Source organism: Equus caballus, chromosome 3 (assembly GCF_041296265.1).
Source record: "Equus caballus isolate H_3958 breed thoroughbred chromosome 3, TB-T2T, whole genome shotgun sequence".
NCBI classification, from domain to species: Eukaryota; Metazoa; Chordata; class Mammalia; order Perissodactyla; family Equidae; genus Equus; species Equus caballus.
Window position 1 is genome coordinate 22420890 of NC_091686.1, and position 23022 is coordinate 22443911.

General features: G+C 50.7%; 1 protein-coding gene and 1 non-coding gene across 2 annotated transcripts; one reads left to right on the forward strand and one right to left on the reverse strand.

The window, feature by feature from the left end:
- The first annotated feature begins 1644 nt into the window (after window positions 1–1644).
- TLE7 (TLE family member 7) lies at window positions 1645–14063 on the forward strand. Its single transcript, XM_070262024.1, has 10 exons — window positions 1645–2013; window positions 10219–10625; window positions 10743–10765; window positions 10940–10998; window positions 11529–11741; window positions 11849–12090; window positions 12290–12431; window positions 12582–12735; window positions 13285–13358; window positions 13673–14063. Exons 2-10 carry the CDS (start codon window positions 10315–10317, stop codon window positions 13775–13777), a joined length of 1323 nt encoding a protein of 440 aa, XP_070118125.1. The 5' UTR covers window positions 1645–2013; window positions 10219–10314; the 3' UTR covers window positions 13778–14063.
- Window positions 14064–18601: 4538 nt separating this feature from the next.
- TRNAM-CAU (transfer RNA methionine (anticodon CAU)) lies at window positions 18602–18674 on the reverse strand. Its single transcript has one exon. It is a non-coding gene; the product is annotated as a tRNA-Met (tRNA).
- Window positions 18675–23022: the final 4348 nt, after the last annotated feature.

Genomic DNA, 23022 nt, shown 5'->3' on the forward strand with positions numbered 1-23022 from the left:
AGTTTCTGATGACAGAACCTGATGTCCTAGATCTGTGTCCAATCTCCCATGTGACCTTGGCCTCTCTGGGTCTCAGGCTCCTGGTCTGTTCAGGGTGGGGGCTGGTCTCAGGGCTCAGGGCCCTTCCCACCCAGGCAGTCCCTGAGGGTTTTTTCCCCTCTCTGTAGGTCTGTTACTGTCCTGTTCAGATCCCAAAGACACGAGGGTGAAGAAGGCAGTTAGACACATGCGAAGCTTCATGAAGTCACATGGCCCGTTGCCCAGGAGTCCTGATAGCCTGTAGCCCTGGTGTTCACTACTCCAGCCCAGAGCTGTCTGGGTCCACCGGAGGCCTCATGAGGACAGAGAGGAGCCACAGCACTGGTGACCCCTGTCTGCTCACAACAGCACTTCTTTTATGAACTGCAACCTTAAGCCTGGGAGGGGCAGGATTAAATGAAGTCTCTCCCTCAGTCCGGGTCAGCATGTCGTGTCCCTGCAGTGCAGGGTGGCCTCCCATCCTGGCCTGTCATACCGGAAGGGCCCTCAGAGAACATCTGGTCCTGCCCTGTCCAGGTCAGGAGGAGAAATCGAGGCTCAGAGGAAAACATGACTGCTGCGGGGCACCCAGCAGGTCAGGGGAGAGCCTGGTGAGAGAGGCCCAAGCAGGACAGGGCTGGGAGGGCCCATGGGCTGGTGGAGGTGGCAAGAGGCTCAGTCCAGCTCCCCCTGGGCTGGTGGCCCTCTCCTGCTTGCCGTGGGCTGGGGGTTCTGAGAAGAGGCTTGTGGACTCCCCTCTGTCCTCTCTGCCTCTGAAGTCCCCACTCTTCCTCAGACCACAATCCCACTCTGTCTGCCCTCTCTGCTGACAGGAACTGAGGACGCTCATCCCCTTACACAGTCCACTCATTTCAGCCGAACGTCTGCCGCTCCCTTCCACGGGCCAGGCTTCGCCAAGCGCTGGGGAACCGGAGATGAGCAACCTCGGCCTGCCCCTCCGGGAGCTCCTGCTCCCCTTCCCCCAGCTCACAGGCCCCATAGCACCGCAGACCACGTGGTTCTCAGCAAATCCAGCACCTCCCAGGGCTCCAGCCCCAGGTCTCAGCCCGCTCTGGCGGCCCTGGGTCCTCCGCCTGCTGGCCGGCTGCCAGGCCCAGCCTGCCCCTGCTCCAGCTCTCCCTCCCACTGCTCCCCAGCCCGGGCCCCAGCAGGCTGGCCCCCCGCCCCGGTGGCTCCAGTGATCCTGAAGTGTGCCCCCCCCTCCCCCAGCCACTGAAATCCCACCCACGCTCAGCCCAAGCCCGGCCTCCAGGAAGCCCTCCCCGGCTGCGCGGCGCCTTTCTCGGCTGGCCTCCTCCAACGCGCCACTGTACGGTAAGGGTAAGGAGTAGTTCTGCCGCCGCGGCCGCGTGTCTGCCACTCGTCTTTGGCCTGGGAGCCCAGAGCCCACGTGCTCCCAGGGTGGGGCCCCGAGGCTCTGGATCCCCCCCGCGCGCCGTGGGGACCCCGTGGCGGCCTTCTGTGGCCGCCTCCCTCCCCGGGCGGCCTGGGGCGCGCGCTCGCGCGCTGGGACTCCCTTTTGGCCTCTGTGTGACGAGGGGCAGGGACGTCGGGCCTGCGCGTCCAGGGCCCTGAGACCTGCAACTTGGGCGGGGAGAAGCCATTAGGAGTCACTGGCCGCCAGCCTCGGCCTCCTGCTGCCCCTGGTGGCCAGTTCGCTCATTGCAGGGCAGGGGACGCCCGGCCCGCTCTCCCGCAGGGCGGGAAGGAAAGCACCACTGCAGGGAGCCTGCTGGGGTCCCCTCGGCCGCGGGAGGGCTCCTCTGCTCTGCTCCTGACGAGTGTCCCTTGAGCAGCGCCCTGGGGCAGTCGGGTCTGAGCTCTTGGTGGGAAAATCTCCCGTGGCTCCGCCGGGGTGGACGTGATCTTAGAGGGGGGCCTGCAGGAACCCCTGCCCGCCAGAGCTGGGCTGGGGCCGAACACCGCGCCCTGCAGGCCAGAGTCGGAGAGACGCTCATGCTCCCTCAGCTGGAGGTCAGTCCAGCGCATTGCAAACATTTCCTAAAAGAAGCGTAAGCTTTTTTCTTTCCCTAATGAAATCTGTCAGAGACCCATGTTGTAAACTCACCTAGGCAGAGCTGCTGTGGAGGACGGCGAAGAGGGGGCAGTTGCCAGCGGGCCCCTGAAAGTGAAGGGCAGGGGGCTCTGCTTAAAGGTCCCTTGGGAGGTAAGAAGTGGACCCAGGACAGAAATCGGCATGCAGGATTCAGAATCGAAGCGTTCCCTCGCAGGCCCGCGGGAGTGAGGTGGGTAGGAAGAACAAAACAAGATGGGGGACATCGACCCGCCACCGTGCTCTCCTGGGCAGGGTGTGTGGTAAGGAATGGTGAGGTGGGGGCTCCCCATGACTGGGCGAGAGGAAGAGAGAGGAAGCGCAGGGACCAGGTGAACAGGGAGGAGGGCCCTGGCCATGCCATGCGGTGTCCCTTCTACGCAGAGGGGCCCCCTCCCCCTTCACACAAACGCCACCTCCCTCTCGCTGGCTTCCCTCGTCTCCTTGTTCAGCACTGGGGCCCCTGCTCTGTGTCCTCCACCAGCTCTCTGCTCTCACCTCCATCTATTCTTTACCACTCTCTGCCCCCTCTACTTGGAGCTGCTGGTTTACCGGCTTGCCCTGTGGACCGCAAGCTCATTGGGGGTCAGCTGGTTGGGCCAGGCAGGACCTTGCTCATGAATTACTTCCACGGACGATGTCAGTCAATCAGTAAGGGAAGAAGTGTTTTGTGTTTGTATGGTTTATATATTTTCATCAACAACGGGCGTCCAGGTGGGTTCCCTGGGCGCTCAGGTTGAGAAAGAGAAGTTCCCGGGGTGGGGGAGCAGTACAATGGGCAGAACCATCAAGTGCGTTGGGTTGTGGGCTCAAATGTCTTACAGGGGAAGTTAGAATTGGGTTGCTCTCCAATTGCCCACCAGAGGGCGCTCCAGCCCCCAAATAAAGATCTGGAGCCTCATGTTTGAGGTCCGGCTCTGATCATGGAAACTCTGGCCTCAGTGTTCACCCGCCAGGTGCTGGGTTTCTCTCTCCCCTCAGTTGACTGTAGCTGGCTAGGGTCTCCGGGCAGGGGCATCTGCAGCTGGCTGGCTCTTCCCCGAGGGGAACAAGGTAAGGAAACCACCAGCTACACTGCCTGGGGTTTGCTGTATGAAGAGGAAGAAGGAGAAATGCTATTGGGACTTGCAAGGCCTCTAGCTCACGACACAGTCTTTTAATTTTTTTATTATAGTAAAATACACGTACCATAAAATTTACCATTTTAACTATTTTAAAGTGTATAATTCAGTGGCATTAGGTACCTTCACAATGTTGTGCACCCATCACCACTATCTAGTTTCAGAACTTTTTCATCATTGCAGAAGGAACCCATACCCATTATGCAGTCACTTCCCATGACCCACCCGCAGCCCCAGCCCCTGGAAACCATTAGTCTGCTTTCTGTCTCTATGGATTTGCCTATTCTGGATATTTCATGTAAATGGAATCATATACAGAATGTGGCCTTTGTGTCTGGCTTCTGTCACTTACTGTAATGTTTTCAAGGTTCATCCACATTATGGCACGTGTCAATACTTCATTCCTCTTTATTGGTGACTAATATTCCATTTTATGGATATACCACATTTTGTTTATCCATCCATTGATGGACACTTGGGTTGTTCTCACCTTTTGGCTGTTGTGACCACTGCTATGAACATTGGTGTACAAATATCTGTTTGAGCCCTTGTTTTCGATTCTTTTGGGTATATACCTATGAGTGGAATTGCTGGGTCGTATGGTCATTCTGTGTTTAACTTTTTGAGGAACTGCCTAACCATTTTCCACAGTGGCTGCGCCATTTTACATTCTTAGCGATGTATGAGCATCCCAACTTCTCCACATCGTCACCAACATTTATTACTTTCTGTAGTTTTTCTTGTTGGTGTTGTATCCATCCTGGTGGGTAAGAATCGGTATATCGTTGTGGTTTTGGTTTATACTTCCCTAATGACTACTGACGTGGAGCATCTTTTCTTTTAACTGGTCTCCTAGACGCCGGTCCTGCCCCTCCCCCAGTCCATCCACTGAAGAGCAGACTGAGTCCTATCAAAACACAAGTCTGATCATGTCTCCCCCAGGTCAGAACCCCTCAGTGTTCCCCACCACTCTCCCTGGAATAGACACACATCCCTGCCCCCACCCTCCGTCCCCACCACACACACCCCCCCTCTGCTCCAGCTCTGGAAAATTCTCCCAGTTACTGAAATATACTTCTCCAAACCTTTGCACCCACTGTTCTCTCTGCCTAGAGCATTCTCCTATGTTCTCCACCCCACTTCCCCCACTAACGCCTCCCATCCTTCTTGTCTCAGACCTCATTTGCCCCCCACGACCTTTCACTTCTGCATTGTGTGCCCCTTCTCTGTGCTCCCCTGTCACACCTCCCCTCCCCCATCATGTCGCTTTCCACTCTGATTTGTAATTGCCAGTTCAACTGTGGTTTCACCCTTAAGATTGAAACCCACAAGGGTCAGGGCCAGGTCTGTAGGTTCAGCCTTGTATCCTCAGAGCCCAGCACAGGGGTGGCTTGATGAAACTGTGCTGACTGGCCACTTGGAGGGAAAGGTGATGGGTGAGTAGGTGGATGCACAAATGTGTTTCATTGCTGTCCCAAGACCCGTTTGCCTCTCTTGCCCAGAAGCTCCTCCACTCTGGTTCAAACATCGTTGGTCCCACCACTTGGCCACATGCACCTGAATCTCAACCATGGCGTCACCTGGGTTCAAGCTGGGTGCCTCCAACCACAGACATGGCCAAGGGACAGTAAGGCCATATTGTCTCTTCCCATCTAGGTTATAAATTCCTTTCTACGCTGTGGTCGTTTCTCCTTTCCATCTTAAATGAAACTCCTTCTTCTGTGCCCTTGACCTCAGCCATTCCCAGGACCACAGGGGTCTTCCTCTGTCACTCTTGTTTCTTTCTCCCCAGTCTCTTTAATATCTCTCCCACCTGCTTCCCTCTACCCTCTGCTGATAACAGTGGCCCTGTGTCCCTTCTCTACAAAACCCTCTACTCCAGTGGTTTCCAACCTTAGCTCAGTTGGAATCACAGCAGGAGCTCTAAAAAAGTCCTGATGCCCAGGTGGCATCCTGCTAATTACATAGGAATCTCAGGGCTGGTGAGACAGGTACCTGAGCATCAGTACTTCTAGAGCGCTCAGGTTACTCTAAGTTGCCTCTGAGTTTGAGAACCACTGCTCTGCTTGGCTCTGCACCCCTATATTTTCTTTGACTCAAATGTCTCAGTTGAGTACTCTACACCCCCACTTCCGTTCTTCTCAGCGTCTGACAGTTCACTTCTTGGCAATCTAATGGCTAGTCCAAGAGTGCACAGAAACCACCCGCTCTAGGCTGCTGAAGCCAAATGGCCCTGTTCCTGTCCTCCCACTCCCATCTCCCTGCAGCCTGGTGGAGGGCCATGTCGGGCTGTACAGACCTGGCCTCAAACCCTAACTCCAGCACTTCCTTGCTGTGTTACTTTAAGCAAGTTACTTAAACTCTCTGAGCCTCAGTTTCCTTAATTGTAAACTTCCCTCCTGGGGCAATTATGAGAATAGGCTGTGATAATGCAGCAAATGCATGTCTAGTGTCCAACAATGCACCGTATTATGATCCAGACCCCATGTCCCTTCTGGAAACCCTCTCCATGGGCTGCCTCACTGACCACAGGGGTCCTCCCACTGGCCTCTCACCTCCCTTTTTCTTTCCTCTTCCTCAGGCCCCTAAGAATTGCTAACCCTTAATGAGCACTTGCTTGAAACCTGGTATCCTCAGAGCCCTATTAACCTCCAGGTCTGACCACAGCTTTAGGCAGGATGTAATCTTGTTGTCTCCATTTAACAGATGAGAAAACTGGGGACAGGCTGGCATCCTGTGAAAGCTCATACTGCTTGGAAGTAGCAGGCCTGGGTTTCAAATCAGGGCAGTTTGACAGGGCTGGGCTCCTCCCCACTGTGCACACTGCCTCGTGCCGAGAGAGGCCCAGGCTCTGTCCTGGACCCTCTGCGTTCCCTGAAACCCTTTCTGGGTGTTGCCAAGCTCCGAAATTTCATAGACTTAGATAGGAAAGGTAAAACAGTGAAGCTTCTAGAAGAAAACAAAGGAGCACATCTTCATGATGTTGGGGGTAACAAACATTTCCTAAATAAGACTCAAAAAGAATTAACCTTAAAAGAAAAGATAAACTGGATTGAGTTAAAATTAAGAACTTCTATTCATCTGAAGACACCATTTAGAGAGTTAAAAGGCAAGCCACAGATCGGTAGAAGACATATGCAATACACATGTGTGACAAAGGATTCCTATCTAGAATCTGGAAAGAACTCCTCTGATTCAGTATGGCCCTCACAAACGTATTTTTAAAAATCATATAGGCCTGGAGTTGGATCCTAGTTCTTCCGCCTGTTTAGTGAGATCTTGGACAAGTCTCTGCAAGGTTCTGACCCCCTGAATTAATTCACATATTTCCAAACTGGGGATAAAATCCATGCCTGTATGCTTCACTGTTATGTTTCCTGTGAGAATCAAAAAAGAGACAATTTACCAAAACTGGATCGTGTTGCAGATAGGGAGTTGTGTGTATATCATCACCTCCTCCCCCCTCTCAAACTGGAACTCCCCAAGGACTTGGGCCAGGCCTCAGCCTGATCTCTGGTCCCTGAAACCATGTTCAGAGTACATGGGAGCATATATTTGATACATGAATGGGCAGGGAAGAGCATTCCTGGATGGGGGGACAGCATGAGTGAAGCATGAGGGTGGAAATGTACAGTCCGCTACATTGGGAGTCGGGTTAGGGTACAATCAGGTACAATTATCTAGAAGGCCATAGGCAGCCATAAACATTTGGAGGAGAGAGGTGTATAAATGAGGGGGAAGAGTGATAGAGAGACAAAGAACTTTAGAGATTGGAGATCAGGGTGGTAAAAGATTTCTCTCTAAGCGGGCAGTCATTTCAGGACTTTCACTTCAAAATAAGTTGGCCAATGAATGAGAAAGAAACCAGAGACGAAGAGAGAGTGCATTCAATGGGAGGGGTGGGCCAGGGGCAGGAGGTGAATGGGTGGAGCAGAGAGGGAGCTGGTCCATCTTTACCACCCCTCCCCTCCTGCCAGAAAGGGGCCATCAGACAGAGAGGGCAGGCAGTGCTTCTCAGACGGGGACCCCAGACCAGTAGCAGCAGCATCTCCATCACTCTGGAACTTGTTAGGATGATACAAGGTCTCGGGCTCCACCCCAGACCCACAGAATCAGAACCTCTGGGGGTGGGCCCAGCACTCTGTTTTCATAAGCCCTCCAGGGGATTCTGACCAGTGCGCAAGTTTGAGAACCACTGGATGAGAGCCGCAGGAAAGCCAGGCTTCCCTGGTCTTCACTTTCAGAGACACTGGCTAAAGATGAAAGATCACAGAGCTGGGCTTGTTCAAGCCAGAACAGCGGGAAGAAAAGGCAAAGAGACCCCTCCTCCCTGCCATAATCACCCATATTGGTGTCAGCCCAAAGCCAGGCTTCAGGAGGAAAGAGAATTCACCCAGAGATGAGAATCTGAAACGGCTCTGGGTGCAGCTCAACCCAACTCTCCATCTTTGTGCAAACACTGGCTCTTGTGGGGCGGCGGGAACCCAATCCAAAGACTTATCCCCCTAAAAATTTCTCACTCCGTCTTGCCTCCTGCCATGAATTTACTTGGGAGATCCCCGTCTGTCTCACCCTTCATTCAAGGACGCAAGGGAGAATCGGAAACGGCAGCCCAGCAGTGGCTCTGCGGTAGGTTGTGGTTGTGGCCACGCCCGGTAGTTGATGGGCCATTCAGGGCTTGAACACCTGACACAGGTTCCGACCCAGGCCTTGATTATCAGTTAGGCTCAAGTTTAAAAATAGCAGCACTTCCGGGCAGGGGGCAGTGCCTGGTGTGGAAGGGAGGGTCCGGGGCTGGGGGAGCGGGGTTCCCAGCACCAGCTGGGGCTCAGCTCTGCTGACTTCCCTTCTCCTTCTGCCTTCAGAGGTGAGTTTCATGCCAGGGGGGATTGGTGAGTGCTTATCTAGCCGGCAGGGTGAACCCCCAGTACCAGCACTTTGTGTTGAAGGTCAGGAAAGAGCTGCCTTCTGAGGGGAGGGGTCTCTGTGTTCCCAGCTCTAGGGATAGACCTGAGGGGCAGTCGGTGATATTGACCCTTCCTTCTGTTCTTTCTGGGAAGCGTTGCCTTATTATTAGGGTAAAATCCCGGTTAAATGGCCTCACTTTATACTTTACCCAACCCCCAGCGGGAGCCGGGGCGGCTTGCCAGTCCCCTTCATACTGGGCTGGGAATGTGTTTGCCCTGGGCCTTCACCGTCACCAGGGCCCAGCCAGCCCTGGGGTCCCGGTTAAAGGAGCCCGATGCGGGTCAGGACGAATTTGTTAAATTATTTAAACAAGTAACTAAGAATCACGAGGACCCAAAATGGTAAGTGGGATGAGAAGATGAGAAAGAAAGGACTTGGCTGAGAAAAAGCCTCAAGGTCCAACAACTTTTAATTTAGGTTCAAATAGCCACAAATATGCAAAAACTATCCCAAGTTCTGCAGTGACAAATCTCCCTTTCCTTCTTCCTTCCTGTTTGCCAATTTCCATTCCTAATTTCTTATGTGCATATAAACATATGCAAAGATGGGTTCTGATTTCCATCCTTTTACACAAAAGCTGCATATTATGCATAGTTTTCTGAACCTTGAATCCTCGCCTCCCCCCATTAACACACTTTGGAATTTTCCATATCCATGCATAAGTGTCCTGTTATTTTTAACAGTCGTGTAGTATTCCACTTGATGCATCCACTGTAACTGATGTCACCAGTCCCCTCCTATGGCCATTGGGTTTCGTGCGGTCATCGGCTATCACAACAATGCTGTAATACTTCAGCTTATGCATGTATTATTTTGCACATATTCAAGGGCACCTTTAAGATGAATTCCTAAAGGTGGAAGTGCTAGGTCAGAAGGTAGCTGCATTTGTAATTATGGTGACTATGGCCTTCCTTCCTACGATGGGGAGGTGGGAAAGGAGGCTGCTTAGAGCTAGACAGGGCAGGATTTGAACCTCTTCTCTGTGCCTTCTAGCTATTTGCTTAACCGTTCTGAACTTCAGCTTTAAAAAATCTGTAGCATGTGGCCCACACAGTTGTGAGGATGAAATAGGATCAGCTGTGTCAAGTGTTTGGTTCAGGGCCGCACACACAGCAAGAGCTCAGAAAATTGGAGAGGAGTGGAGTCTGGTGATGCAGCTGCCCCCTGTGTCTTCCCAAGGGCAGCAGTCTGGGTTCCCGGGCTATCTGCTGGAGCATTCGGGGAGACGGGGCGTCTGGGAATTGAGGATTGAGCCTGGTCCTCAAGGCATTGGTTGCAATTGGAAGATCCCCTCTCTAGCCCCACCCACCACTTTGTCCCCAAGGCTTCTGATGTGCTCTGTAATGGAACGCTGGTCCCCCCAGGGCCTTTCTAGGGCTCGCTCTTGGGTTTCCTGAAGGAAGGCACGTGGTCTGCCTTAAATCCTCAAAGCTCTGGTCCCTGGCACAGTCCCACAAATAAACACACTCTCTGCCATTTATTGAGTGTTGGCCGCTAGCTTTATATAGTTCTGAGTCCTCGACATGGTGGTTCCATTTGGTTCTCAGAATTATCCCACAGGGTAGGAAAGATTAATATCACCACCGGCCAACCTCTTCATCATTGTGCAACCTCACCCCATCCTCATGGAACCTCACCTTCACATGACCTCTTCGAGTTCTTCCTCGCTGTCCCCTCAAGGGGGCAGGAGACCCCGTGATGTGTGTGGAGTTTCCTGCTGTCTTCCTGTTTCATTGACACACGGGATGAGCTCTCGTTTGAAAAGTACACAGCCAGATGGAAGGGTGGGTTTGATTTTGTAGGACCGGAAATACAGTCTGTGTGTCTAGAAGGAAAAATATAACGCCTGGTACTAACATCTCAAAGTGTCTGTGTGAGACTTCCGCCCTTAACACTATCGCTGCCAACGTTTAGTATAAAAAGTTAGTCGGCAACCAATCTTTTGAACCCTCTCACCAAGAGAGGTGCTCTCAGACCCTTCTGGATAGACCCCACAGTGCATCTGCATATCTGCATCCTTTCTCTTTTTTGCTACAGGGGATCAGGACAAATTGGGACCCCAGGATCCGTTTGACGGGCTTCTATCTCAAACCCTAGAACCGGGTGGCTCAGGCATATCCTCGATCTCTGAACATGAGTGGAGAGAAGGAAGAGGACTCCTTCGGTATACTCAGAATTTATGATGAACCAGAGGAGAGGAGGAATGTGCCAGAAAGCTCTGGAATTGCCTCTCTGCATGAGCATCCAGCACAGTCCCAGCTGTATGGGGTGTATGGTACGCCCCCGCCATCCCTGGGCCCCCCGATGCAGCACAGCCCGGTGTATCAGGAGATGAGCTCCATGACTCCGCAGCAGTGGGCCCTCCAGACCCTGGACAGGTCTGAGCTCCAGGCCGGTTGGCTCTCTGAGGCGGAGCCAGGGGAAGAAGCCGAGTTCAGCCCCAGGTGGGTCTCACTTGAACCAGACTGGTGGAGGGCAGCGCACCGTCCTGGGGAGAGGGGATTCTGGCACGGAGCTCCATTCACGCTGTCTCCTTCCTCTCCCCTCTCCATTTTTCATAGCGTCCTACCAGGATCCGAGTTTGGTAAGTCCCAGCTGGGATGGTGTGGCAGGGAGGGTGGTAGCCCAAAGCTGGGCCTGAGATGGGGGACCAGGAACGAGGCCTTGGTGTCTGGAGCACAGCCTTCTCCCCGAATGCTGGGTCTCTTGCTGCCAGAGGCCGTCTCTGTGAGCGCTGGGTGTTGATGTTTCCCTGCAGGCCAGCCTTGCTCTTCGCCGCCTCCCAGTGAAGAAGTCTTATCATTCCTCAGAGCAATTGTAAGGGTCTTATTTTTTTTTTTTTAACTTAGAATCTTTCCCTTCCCCTTTACCCCCCAAACAAGAAGCTAGTGGGAAGAAGGAGAGGGCGTGTGTTGTGTCCACACTCTCATTCTTTCTCTTCTAAGTGGTGGGTGTCCTGTGGCTCCCAGCTTCTTTTGAACGAGGCTGCCATCCATCCTTCTCCCACCACCAATCTGTAGGGTCTTCAGCTCACAGTGTCACTTCTCCTAGAGCTGTGTCCTAGGGGACTCTGAACCAGCCTCTGTTCCCATTGCTGGCTGGTGCTCAGAATTGTCTCAAACCGTGGCCCTGTTTGTCAAGGAGGGAAACGTGGGCACATCTGGGCTAGTGCAGAAGGATGTCAGTGGTCTGGGGACCCCAAATGAGCACTGTTCTGCCTAGGAGTCAAGAGCTGTTCGATGAATGGTTAGGAATTTAGTCAGAGGACGGGGCAGGCTGTCCCCTGTGAATGATGATAGGCCAGGGCTACGACCGTTTCAGGGCCACCCACCTTCTCCTCTCCCCAGCCTCCCATTCCAGATGAAGTGGTGGTCAGGCAGAGGACCCCACGTGAATCCTGGAAGGTTGGCAGACTCCGCCACGGAAAGAAAGTCTATGCCATTGCCATCGGCGGCTCAACTCACCACGTGTACACGTGTGGCCAGGGCTACATCAAGGTGTGGGATGCGAGTGCTCTGCATGCGTGGGACAAGGCTCCTCAGGCCCAGCTGAACTTTCAGGTGAGGGGTGTTCCAGAAGGGCTTGGGGACCCAGACATGACATCTGTCATGAGACTCGGAGCCCGTGCTTTGAGGAGGTGACACAAGAATGTAAACCTTTCCTACAGGACCATCAGAACTGTGTCCTCACTTGCAAGCTGTTCCCCGATGAGCAGAGCCTGATCACCGGGGGTCTGTCCCGGACCCTGACTCTTTGGGATCTGGCACCCACACCCCGCATCCGGGCACAGCTGGCCTCCACAGGCCCCGTGTGCTATTCCCTGGCCATCTCCTCCAATGCCCAGATCTGCTTGGCTTGTTTCAAAGGATTTGTTGAGATCTGGGATTTGCAGAACCAAATCTTGATCAGGTAAGACCTGGGGGAGGGCTTCATGGTGAGGCCTTTGGCAAAGCATGTGTCCCCTTCTGGACCCCGCTTTCCCCTCTGTGCAGTGGGACTAGGTGAGTCAGTGTGGAGAATATATCTGGGGTCCTCCTGGGGGCATCCTGGGCCTGAAACTTCCAGGGGTCCCACCAGTGCCTGACCTTTTGAGTTGTTTTCCCACCAGGAAGCACGAAGTCCCTGAATATGGGTCCCGATGTGTGGACATCGTCGGCAATAAGTTCTGGACAGGAGGTGAAGACACCAACCTGTACTCCTGGGACCTGAGGAGCTACCAGAAGCTGCAGCAACACGATTTACAGCATGAGGTGCCTGGTCAGCCACCACTGGACTGAGTGCAGTCCCCAAGGACTGGGAGTTGTGGGTGCCCGCAGGAGCAGGGTCTGAGTTTGAAGAGGTGGGCATGAATGATGGCACTGGCAGCCTGGAGCGCTGACTCCAAACCTCCTTCCACACAGATCCTCAGCATCACTCACGACCCCAGTGAGGAATGGATGTTAGTGGGCTTGAGAACCAGTGACATCATAATCCTACACTCGCACCGGAAGGAGAAGTTTAAGGCTGTCATACATAAATACATCCACCACCACAACCTCAAGTTCGCCTCCTGTGGTGAGTGAGGAGCCAGGTGACACCTGGGGGTGTCCCGTCACGCTACAGGGTGTCCACTCACCTGTAGAGTCTTGGCCCAGCCAGATTTCAGACTCTTAATTCCTCCCTCTCCAGCCCCAACACTAGGAGACCCAGGCATCCACTTTCCTGCTGTTCTCACCTCTGTGTCTGCTTCCTTCCCCCCACAGTGTTTCTCCCTCTTGGAGCCTGGCCACCTTTCCGATCTCCTTTCCCCAATCACTCCCTCTCCTTTTCTGGCTCTGGCTGTGATGGTAGCTTCCCACACAGAACGGCAGCCTGAAGACGTGGCAGGTGGAGGAGGCATGGAGCCCCACCTGGTTGTACTAGTGTTCACGGATACTTACCAGGATCCTGTTTGTGGCAGGAGGGTGGGGGTGCACGAGGGAATGGTTTGGGTCATGCCTCTGATTTTTACAGATGGGAAACTGAGGCAGAGAGTTGCCCTTTCCCCAGTGGAGTCTGGAACAGAGCTGGGACTGGAGCGCAGGCCCGGTCTCTGGCCTTTTCCATCTGTCTTTCCTTCGCCAGGGAGCTATTTTGTGAGCACTCTGGACGAGTCGATCCACTGCTTGGCCGCACCTTCTCTGCAAAGGTTGTTTCAGGTACTGGAAGGCGGGATGCATAAACCTAGGCACTTGCAGCTTATGGCCCCAGATCTCAGTTCTCAGGTCCCGGAGATAGTGCAGGAAAATACCTCTGAGGTGGCATCCAGGCCCATTTAATAGTTCAGGGGGAATGATGACCCAAGGTCTTATGAACTCGTGGTCTCTACCTTGAGCCCCCTAAGACCCTCCCTGTCTCCAGACCGAGCCTCAGGTCTACGCTGAGCTTGAAACAGCCTTAAATGAAGCCTTCACACTCTGGCCCAAGCCTGGCCCCTGTATTTGTCTCTCTTTTGGCCCCTCTTTCTCTCTAGGTAGAGGAGTCTACAGAAATCCTGTGTTGCGATGTGTCCTCTGACAACCAGTATCTGGTCACGGGCTCCAAGAACAGTGCCACAGTTTACAAGCTCTTGTATTGAAGGCTGCGTGCCATGGTCCTGCTGGTGAAGACCCAAAGAAGGCCAGCATGGTGAGAGGATGCCCATGGGGTGCTGGACAGTTCCAACACCTCCCACATGTCCACCTTATCCTCGATGGCTGGTCATCTGTCGGTTCCGCCCCCCAACACACACACCCAGCCTGCCCTCCCAGGTTTTTATTATATGGCTTAGGGATTTTTCCTTTGTTATTTTTCTCCACTGATTTCTGGGTTTGGGTGGGGAAACTAGCCTTTATATTAATAAAATAGAAAAACGGAAACCAAAATAGCCTACATATGCGACCAGTTCCTTCAAATAAACTCATTGTGATGGATTGTGGCTGCCCCCGTTCAGCAAGTTGCAGGGCAGGGAAGGAATTTCAGACCAGACTTAGTTTTGTTTGTAACTTTTTTTGGGGTCAGAGAATTCGTGGAATCTTAAGAAAGCTCACGAAGAAATGCATGTACGTGTAAAAACTTTCAGATCGTATCAGGGAATCGGCAGACCAACAACACTCAACTCTTGGCCCGGGTTAAGACTGCATGAGTTGGTCTAACCGTATCCTGAGGAAAGAGTCTCTCCTCCTTTTAGCTTCCTACTCCACGATACTTCGCTTTATCTGTCTTTCAAAGCCCTGGTCCTAATTCTGGCATTTGGTACCAGTCAAAAGCTGTTCTCTCTGCTTCAGGGCAGCTTCCTCATACTTGAGGATGTGATGATGTAATATTTTGTCTGGTCTTCTCCAGGCTGAACAAGCCCCAGCTCCCGAAATCAAGCCATATAGGCTTGCTCTCTAGTCCTCTTCCGTCCTGCCTCCTCTTTGCATGGCTGAGACAGCTAGCTGTCCACTACCATTTGTAGCTTAGAGTTGTCACCAGAAGGAGACCGCAAGGCCAGGGACCCAGAGTCCCATCCTTTGCATGGAGATATTGTTGGGAACATAGTTCTTGCCGAAGGGTCACAGGTCAAGAATGTGTCTCGTTTCTGGGCCAAGGCTAAAGGAGTAGGCGTGTCCCCTCCAGGTTCTCTGTCCCCTTCTACCAGCTCAAGGCAAATGGTGTGGATGCCCTAGGGGGTTGCAGAACCACCAAGTGGAAGCATCCTGTGTCCGAGAATCAAACGTGGAGAAAAGGTGCCCGCTTCGGTCTATTGTGTGAAAGAGGAATAAACTTGTCTTTGAGCTGTTAGACATTTTGGAGTCTATTTGTCACTACAGCCCTGGAAACAGCAAACTTAAAGAGCCAGATAGGAAACATTTCAGGCTTTGCCATATGGTCTTTGTCCCAATTACTCAGCTCTGCTGCTGTAGCATGAAAGCAGCCATAGACAATACATAAACGAATGTGTGTGACTGTGTTCCAATAAAATTCTATTTCTAAAGGCACAGTGGGCCAGATTTGGTCTGCTGCTGCAGTCTGCTGACCCCTGCTGTAGCCAGGCTGCCTCTAAAGAATATAAGTAATTAGCATCCACTTAAACATGATACAGGGGGTGGAGGCCAACAGTAGATCTAGCCTACTGGGTTAGTAACAAACAGACTCCAAAAGTTATAACAAGTGTCCATTGATGGATGAATGCATAGACAAAATGTGATTTTATATTTATAATGGGATATTATTCAGCCATTAAAAGGAAGGAAATTTGGACACATGCTACAACATGGATGAATCTTGAAGACATTATGCTAAGTGAAATAAGCCAATCACAAAAGGGCAAATACTGTATGATTCCACTCACACGAAGTACTTAGGTCATTCATAGAGTCAGACAGTAGAATGGTGGTTACGAGGGGCCATGAGATAGAAATGGTAGGTTACTGTTTAGTGGGTACAGAGTTTCCGTTTTGCAAGATGAAAAAAGTTCTGGAGATGGATGGTGGTGATGGTTGCACAAGAATGTGGATGGACTTAATGCCACTGACCTGTACACTTCAAAATGGTTAAGATGGTAAATTTTATATTATGTGTATTTTACCCAATTGCAAAAAGAAAGCTAGGGGATTATAAAGATCAAATTCAGAATAGTGGTGATCTCTGTGGGGGGAAGGTAGAGAAACTGGATCAAAAAGGGATAAAAAGGGAATGTGAACTCTATCTGCAATGTTTATTTCTTCAAAAATAAAGTTCATCAAATTAAAAATGAGTGCTTCAAAGGAGACCATCAAGAAAGTGAACAGACAACCCACAGAATGGGAGAAAACATTTGCAAATCATCTATCTGGTAAGGGACTTATATCCAAAGTATATAAAGAATTCTTACAACTCAACAATAAAAAGACAAGTAAACAGTTCTTAAAAGGGCAAAGGATTCAAATAGACATTTCTCCAAAGAAGGTATACAAATGGCCAACGAGTACAAGAAAAGATGCTTAAGGCCATTAGGGACACGCACATCCTCACAGGGCAGTAACACTGCACAGCTGCTAGGACAGCCAGACTGAAAAAGACAGACAATAACAAGTGTTGATGAGGATGTGGCGAAATTGGAACCCCTATGCTTTGCTGGTGGGATTGTAGATGGTGCAGCTACTTTGAAAAACAGCTTGGTGGCTCTTCAAAACTCTAAACATACAGTTATCACATGACCCAGCAATTCTCCTCAGATGTATGTGTCCAAGAGAACTGAAAGCAAAGGAGATGAGTTGAGAGGGTAATAATTGGCAGTGGTAATGTAAAAGAATTCTAAAATATTTTCTGGAAAGAAGGTAAAAGTAATAGTAGTCTTGATAAGTCAAGTAGTTGTAGTGTTGTAATTTCTAGGTTAATTACTAAAAGAATATTAAACCAGGGTACAGCTTCCAAACTAACAGAGGGAAAATACTGGAATAACAGAGTATAAGAAGGTATAATAATATTAATTAATTTTTTAATTTATATTTATGATTAATATAATTTTATTAACTCTTAATTAAACAATTACATTGTTTAATTTGATATTAATCTATTATTAATATAAATAAAATTATATGCTAATAACAATAATAAAGCCACCCAAAAGAAGAGAAGAAACACAACAACAGGCAGAACAAAAGGAACAACCTGTTAGAATGGGAGACGCAGATCCAAATATGTCAGTAACTGTATTAAATATAAATTTAATTGTTACATGCAACGCATATTCTGTAAAAAAATTAAATTCTTACATTTTAAATTTGTATTACATTAAAAGGAAAAGTTAAATAGAAGAAATTAAATTTAAAATTATGTTAAATTAAAAATTAAATGTAAATTAAAATTAAATTACATTTAAATTATATTAAAGGTAAAAACTATTAAATGTAAATATACTAAATGTAAATCAGTAATTATATTAAATGTAAATAAAATTAAATGTAATTATATTAAATATAATTAAGATATATTAAATTAAAAGTATATTAAATCAGTAATTATATTAAATATTCCTATTAATCTGTAGAGATTATCTGACTGGATTAAAGAAATCTCAAGTGGATCTGTTTCAAAGAGATATTAAAACAGAAGGATACAGAAAGTATGAAAATACAGAACAGAAAAAGATGCTTCACGTACAAACTAAATCAAAGCAAGCTGATGATATTGTGTTATTGAAGCTCCTATACCCTAAGACAAACGGCAGTATTTGTGATAAAGCGAACGCTTCATAAGTGTTCAAGTTCAGTTCTCCAGGAAGATAGAATTCTCTTATGCATTTATTACTGTAGCCTCAAAATATATAAAGAAAAATTGACAGAATAGACAAATCTCTCTTTCTCAGTAACTAATAGTTTAGACAAAAAATAAGACTATAGACGATTAAATAATATAGATTTGAATAACATGATTACAAAACTTAGTGCAATGCATACAACCCCTATAGAATACATACTTTTTTCCACGTAAAGTATTTACAAAACTTGACCATATACTGAGCTATACATTTCAGAGGATTTAATTCTGACAGTATATTCTATGACCACAATGCAATTAAAATACAAATGAATAACTCAAAGAAAACTAGAAATTTCCCTATTTCGGAAATTAAGAAATATACTTCTAAATAACTAATAGAGACTAAATCACCAAGTAATTGGAAGCTATTAAGTTGAAGGATTCAGGGGCCGCCCACGGGGCCTACCGGTGCGCTCTGCTTCGGCGGCCGGAGTTGGGTTCCCAGGGGCGGACCTACACCACGCCACGGCCATGCTGTGGCCCCAACCCACACACAAAGTAGAGGAAGACTGGCACAGGGGACTCTCTCTCAGCAAAGGAAAAAAAAATGGAAGGATTCAGTCAAAGCCATGGTTAGAGCTTGGCCATCCCTAGGTCATCAGTGCCACGCCCCACCTTGCTCTCCCGGGCCACGTGGGGACCAGCACTGACTGCCCAGATCTTCCTGGCTCTTGAAAGCCGGGTCTGGAATGGAGCGAGGACAGGGTCCTCGCAGACAGCGGAAAAAGACCGTGGAGACACAGCCTTGCTCCGAGTAGAGGAAGCTGGGTGAGGAGGATCGGAGGTGGCTGGGAGACAGATTTTCACGGATGTTGCAAAAGGAACTGAACCGCACGGCAACGCTGGGGCCATTTCCCCGCAGTCGCGCAGCCACCGCACGTTTTCTCACTTGCGGGCTTTCATTCTTGGGAGAGGGGACAATGGTCATTCCTCGGGGATGCGGCTTGAGTTTCTTTTATTACGAGGGAGGTCGAACGTTCCGGGTGCGGACCTAAGCATTTACTTCCAGATCCTCCAGCAGCAACCTCCGTCCCGCTGTGGGGGGCATCTCTCTACCTGCCCCGCCCACCCAGCCCCTAGGCATCATCGTTGAGCCTTCTGCTTTGATACACAGCGGAGCACAGCAAAACACCCGTGCCCTCTCTGAGGCTCGAACTCAGGACCTTCAGATTATGAGACTGACGCGCTGCCCACTGCGCTAAGAGGGCCGCTGGAAACACCACCCTTGTTATCACTAAAGGAAATATGCCTGCAGCCCCTTCCGTTGGCCGAGCCATCTCCGGAGCGTCGGTTTTTCCGGGTACAGATCCAGCGGGTCCCCAGCATCTCGCAGACCCGTGCGGACACGTGGGGACATTTGGGGACACGTAGGGAAGGAGGGTTGCTCTTCCGGGAGAGGAGCGGTCTCGGCGGAGGGACGTGCTCCGGCTTTGCGGAACGCAGCCCGTGCGGACCCGGATCCAACGCGGTGGGTCCGGAGAGGAGGGGCCGCGGGGGCAGGGGTGGTGCGGCCGCGCGCTGCTGCAGGGTGGGCTGCAGGGTGGGCTGCAGGAGGCGGCGCCGACCGCGCGAGGGCCCGGAGGGGACGGCCCCGCGGGGTGCCCGCCGGCGAGCCCGGCTGCGGCGAGGACGGGGGCGCTCGGAGGCTGCGGCTAGTGGCCGTCCGGGTGGAGGGCGCCCGTCCTGACGGCGACCGTCGCTTGAGCGCGCGGGCGATGAGCTCAGGCTCCGTTGCTGACAAACGGCGCGTGTCGGGGTGGACGGAGGCTGCAGGGGGCGACATCGGCTGCGCTGGGCGTCCGGGGGCGCCCCTGAGCGAGGGTGGGGAGGGCCCTGGGGCGCAGGGGCCGGGGAGGGGGCGAGATAAAGAGGAGAGAGGGGCTGCGAGGAGTTTAGGACGTGAAGTCTCCTGGTTGGGGGTGGGGGGTGAGGTAGGAGAAGGGAGAGAAGATTCCAGAAGACTCTTGGATGTGAATTCAGTAGGAAGAGGGAAGCAAGAAACTATAGTTACCTTGGACTTTCCAGCTTATTCGTTCATTAAACTCTGCATTTTTGTTTTCTCTTTCAAATAATTTTGCTTCTTCATTATAGAGGGGCATCTCATCTTGCAGCGCAGAAGAGCAGCATTCCCTCTCAGGAGGGTTTCAAATCTTATTGGTGCAAGAGGGCAGGCTGCATGGATGGATGGATGGGCAGAACATAACCGTGTCTAAGACGGCCTTCCTTCCCTACCCCTTCAGGGAAATTTCTGCTGTCCCGAAGGGATGGCCACCAAGGAATCAGTATCCCATCCCATTTACCCAACGTTTACTATGGAATAGGATGACTGCCTTGGATTTGCCAGTTTATTCATTCTCTCTGCCCCTGTGGAATTCTTGTTTTCGCCAGGGTAACACTGTATTTTCATATCTGGTCAGATGAGTCCCTCACGCCACTTGCTCCTTTCAGCGTTGTGGTGCTCAATTGGAAACAAGTTTCAAGTCAACTCTTGTACAGCTGTTTACACTGATTCCCTCTTTCTTCTCCGACTTTCTGGGGGCATTTAGTGACTGTAGTGCATCCTCTGGTTCTGGTTGTCTTAATTTTTCCCTGCATGTCAGTGCCGTCTCCTCCATTGACTGCATCCAGGCTTGAGTGGCTCCTCATTGCCTTTGGGGCAATATTCCTCCGGGCCCTGCGATGATAGGGCTGACCCTTAGCCTCCCAGCCTTGAATGGGAGCCCATCTGGCTCCCTTGGCTGGATGAGACTGGTCCTGCCCTGTCCTGCAGACCCATCCAGAGCCTTCCGGCTTCCCAGCCTTTGCTCCTGCCTTCCTCTCATCTGCCCACTCACCCTAAGCTGATGTCAGTCGTGCGCAAAGTCCCTCCTTCCTGGGCTTCTCTTGCACACGGCCCAGAACTAGCAGAGAAGGTTTCTTTCTCTATCACTTCCTTGCATGTTTACTCTTCTTCTGAGATGATTTCTCTTTCCTCGGGCAGAGGTTGGTTTGGAATTTTCTGGACCCTCTACAGCAGGTACACAAGAACTAGTTTTAGCTTATTGATTTCTGACACGTGCAGGCTGTAGACAGGCCTATATAAGACTTGGATATCTGGGGGTCCAACGCTGGGGTTGGGTGTGTGAAGCTGGATGAGTGATGAGAGCTGCAGGAGATGTGGCCAAGGCCAGAGAGGGAGGACCTGAGAAAGAGGCAGCTGCAGTTGGGGAGGGGGGCATTGTAAAGAGTCGGACGTTGGAGACCCCCTAGGACTTGGATAGGCAGAGAGCATGGTGCTGACGGGAAGAGCAGGCACCAGGCGATGTGAAGGGAGGCGCTGGCCCTGCTTTCTCTCTTTCCCCCGGAGTTTCTTACCATCTTCGTCATTACAGAAATCTTTCCCTCCTCACATTGAGCTCAGAGGACATGTCCACCACTAATGACTCCCTCCATTCTTTAGTTGGCGTTCCGTCCTCCCCCTTGTCCCCGCTCTCCAGCCCTCTGCTCACCACAGATTGTGTCTGAGACACCCAACAAGTCATCAACTTTATGCGGACAGACAGGGTCATCTTCTCAGACTTCTGTTCCCACTGCACCCATTCCAGTGCCTCTTACAAGAAAAGCCATCTCTCTCTAGGTGTTTCTTGAGTCAATGACTTCAGGGACTCCGTGAGAGGAAAAACTGCTTTGTGTGTACTGGGCCCCTGATATGACTTCATCAATAGGGTCTTAGGGGTTCCGCAGGAACTAGTAGGAAAGGAGACACCTCCAGGGAGGAATATACATAGAGTCATGAAATCCCCCATCATGCAGAGTGAAGATGCCCAGGGACTCTGGGCAGGGATGCCTGCAGTTTTCCAGCCCTTCCTCCAGGGGGCGGTCTTTCATTGCCTCTAACACTCAAATGCATTTCCATGAATCAAAGCGCTTTGCCTAGGAGTCCGGGACTCTGGTCTCAGCTTTGACACTGACTGGCTGAGTGATCTTGAGAAAGTGTCTTCCCTCTCTGGGTTTGTTTCTCCTCAATGAAACGACAGAGTCAATCCCTTCCAGCCCGTTCTAGGACACCAGCATCCAGTAAATTCGCCTTGGACTATGGCCATGCAAAATGGAGAGTGGGGACAGTGCCACACTTTCTGCCTCTCACAGTGCCTTTGGAAGACCAAGATCTTGGCAACAACTGTGCATGGCTGCTGGAGTGAGATGCCTCTGTTTACCCAAAGTCTGCCATGATTGGCTGTCTTAACCTCTCTGTTCTGGTAAGATGGTGATCATGCCTGAATTTACTTCACTGGGCTGCTGGTAGATTGAAGGGAGAAATTATTCTAGAGTATGCAGAATATGCTTATCCCGGGAAGGTAGCTGTGGTGACTGGATGGTTTGACCACTCTGAGCTGGAGGACCCCTCCGGGCCTTGCTGAACCCTCCCTACTCAATGCCTGGTGTGGAGGGTCCAGCTGTTCTGCTGGGGAGGAGGAGCAGCCCCCTGAGCTGCCAGATGCCAGTCCCGTCTGTTACATTCCCCTGGTTCCCAACCCTTGTGCACATCGGAATAACTGAGGAACACTGTCTAATCATCCACAGAAAAGGATTTCTTTACATTTGAAATTTATCATAAATGTCTAAGTCATTTATACTTATAGAGCTGGTGGGAGCTAAACCAAGAAGGTCATTCTATAAGAGGAAACAGTTTCAGCAGTGGTCTTTGTAGTGGTCAGATAATTTTTTAAACCCCACACCTCAGATCATTGTCTGCATTTTCCCTCTTGGGCAAAAGGAAGTTCTAACTTGGGGAAAGCACAGATTGTATTTTCTCAGTAGGCCTAAGAGGAACCATAGGTGGAAGAACGAAGGGGCGCAGGAGGTCCTCCCAGGTGGGTGGGATCTCCCTGGTGGGGTGGGCATCTTTGTCTTGATGTGATCTTGGAAATTGTGGAAACGACAGGTGGCCCGTGACATCCTGCTATTTAGAAGAGAAGAGTTTCTTGCATCTCTTGGTGGGACCCCAGCTGTACCATGTAGGAGGCACACCACACACTCAAGGCCTCAGATGACCCCTAGCAACTGGTGTTGGGACCTCCAGTCGGGGCTGGGCTCCTTCAGCAAGAAGAGAAAGACCCCACAGGTTGGCATATTGTTGGTGCTGGGAGCGAGATTTCACCTGTTTTGGTGGTTGGGCCAGAAGAACTCTCTGATCACTGAGGGTGTCTTCCAGGAAGTTTCTGGTGACTGCTTGCTTCTTGGAGCTGTTTTGAGGGTCACAGTTTGATGATATCAAAGATCATATGGAAAATATGCCTGATAGAATAGCCAGGGAAGCATCAAAACAAAAGGCGGGGGGCTAGCCCTGTCAGACTTTAAAACAAACTGTAAAGCCTCTGTAATTAGAATCATGTGGCCTTGGCCCATGAATAGACAGACCAATGGAATGGAATAGAAAGAACAGAAATAGACCTAAGAACAAATGGCAATTTAGTGTATGACAAAGGTGGTATCTCAAATCTCAGAGGCAGTGATGGGCTTTTTAATAAATGGGGCTGAGACAGCAAGGTCGTCATTTCAAAAAAGATAAAATTA

Excerpts from the sequence above, each read along its gene's own strand:
- TLE7 (XM_070262024.1), top strand. The coding sequence starts at position 10,315 with ATGAGTGGAGAGAAGGAAGAGGACTCCTTCGGTATACTCAGAATTTAT. Across the intron at positions 10,626-10,742 it reads GAAGCCGAGTTCAGCCCCAG|CGTCCTACCAGGATCCGAGT; the intron begins GTGGGTCTCACT and ends CATTTTTCATAG. Across the intron at positions 12,736-13,284 it reads CCTCAAGTTCGCCTCCTGTG|GGAGCTATTTTGTGAGCACT; the intron begins GTGAGTGAGGAG and ends TTCCTTCGCCAG.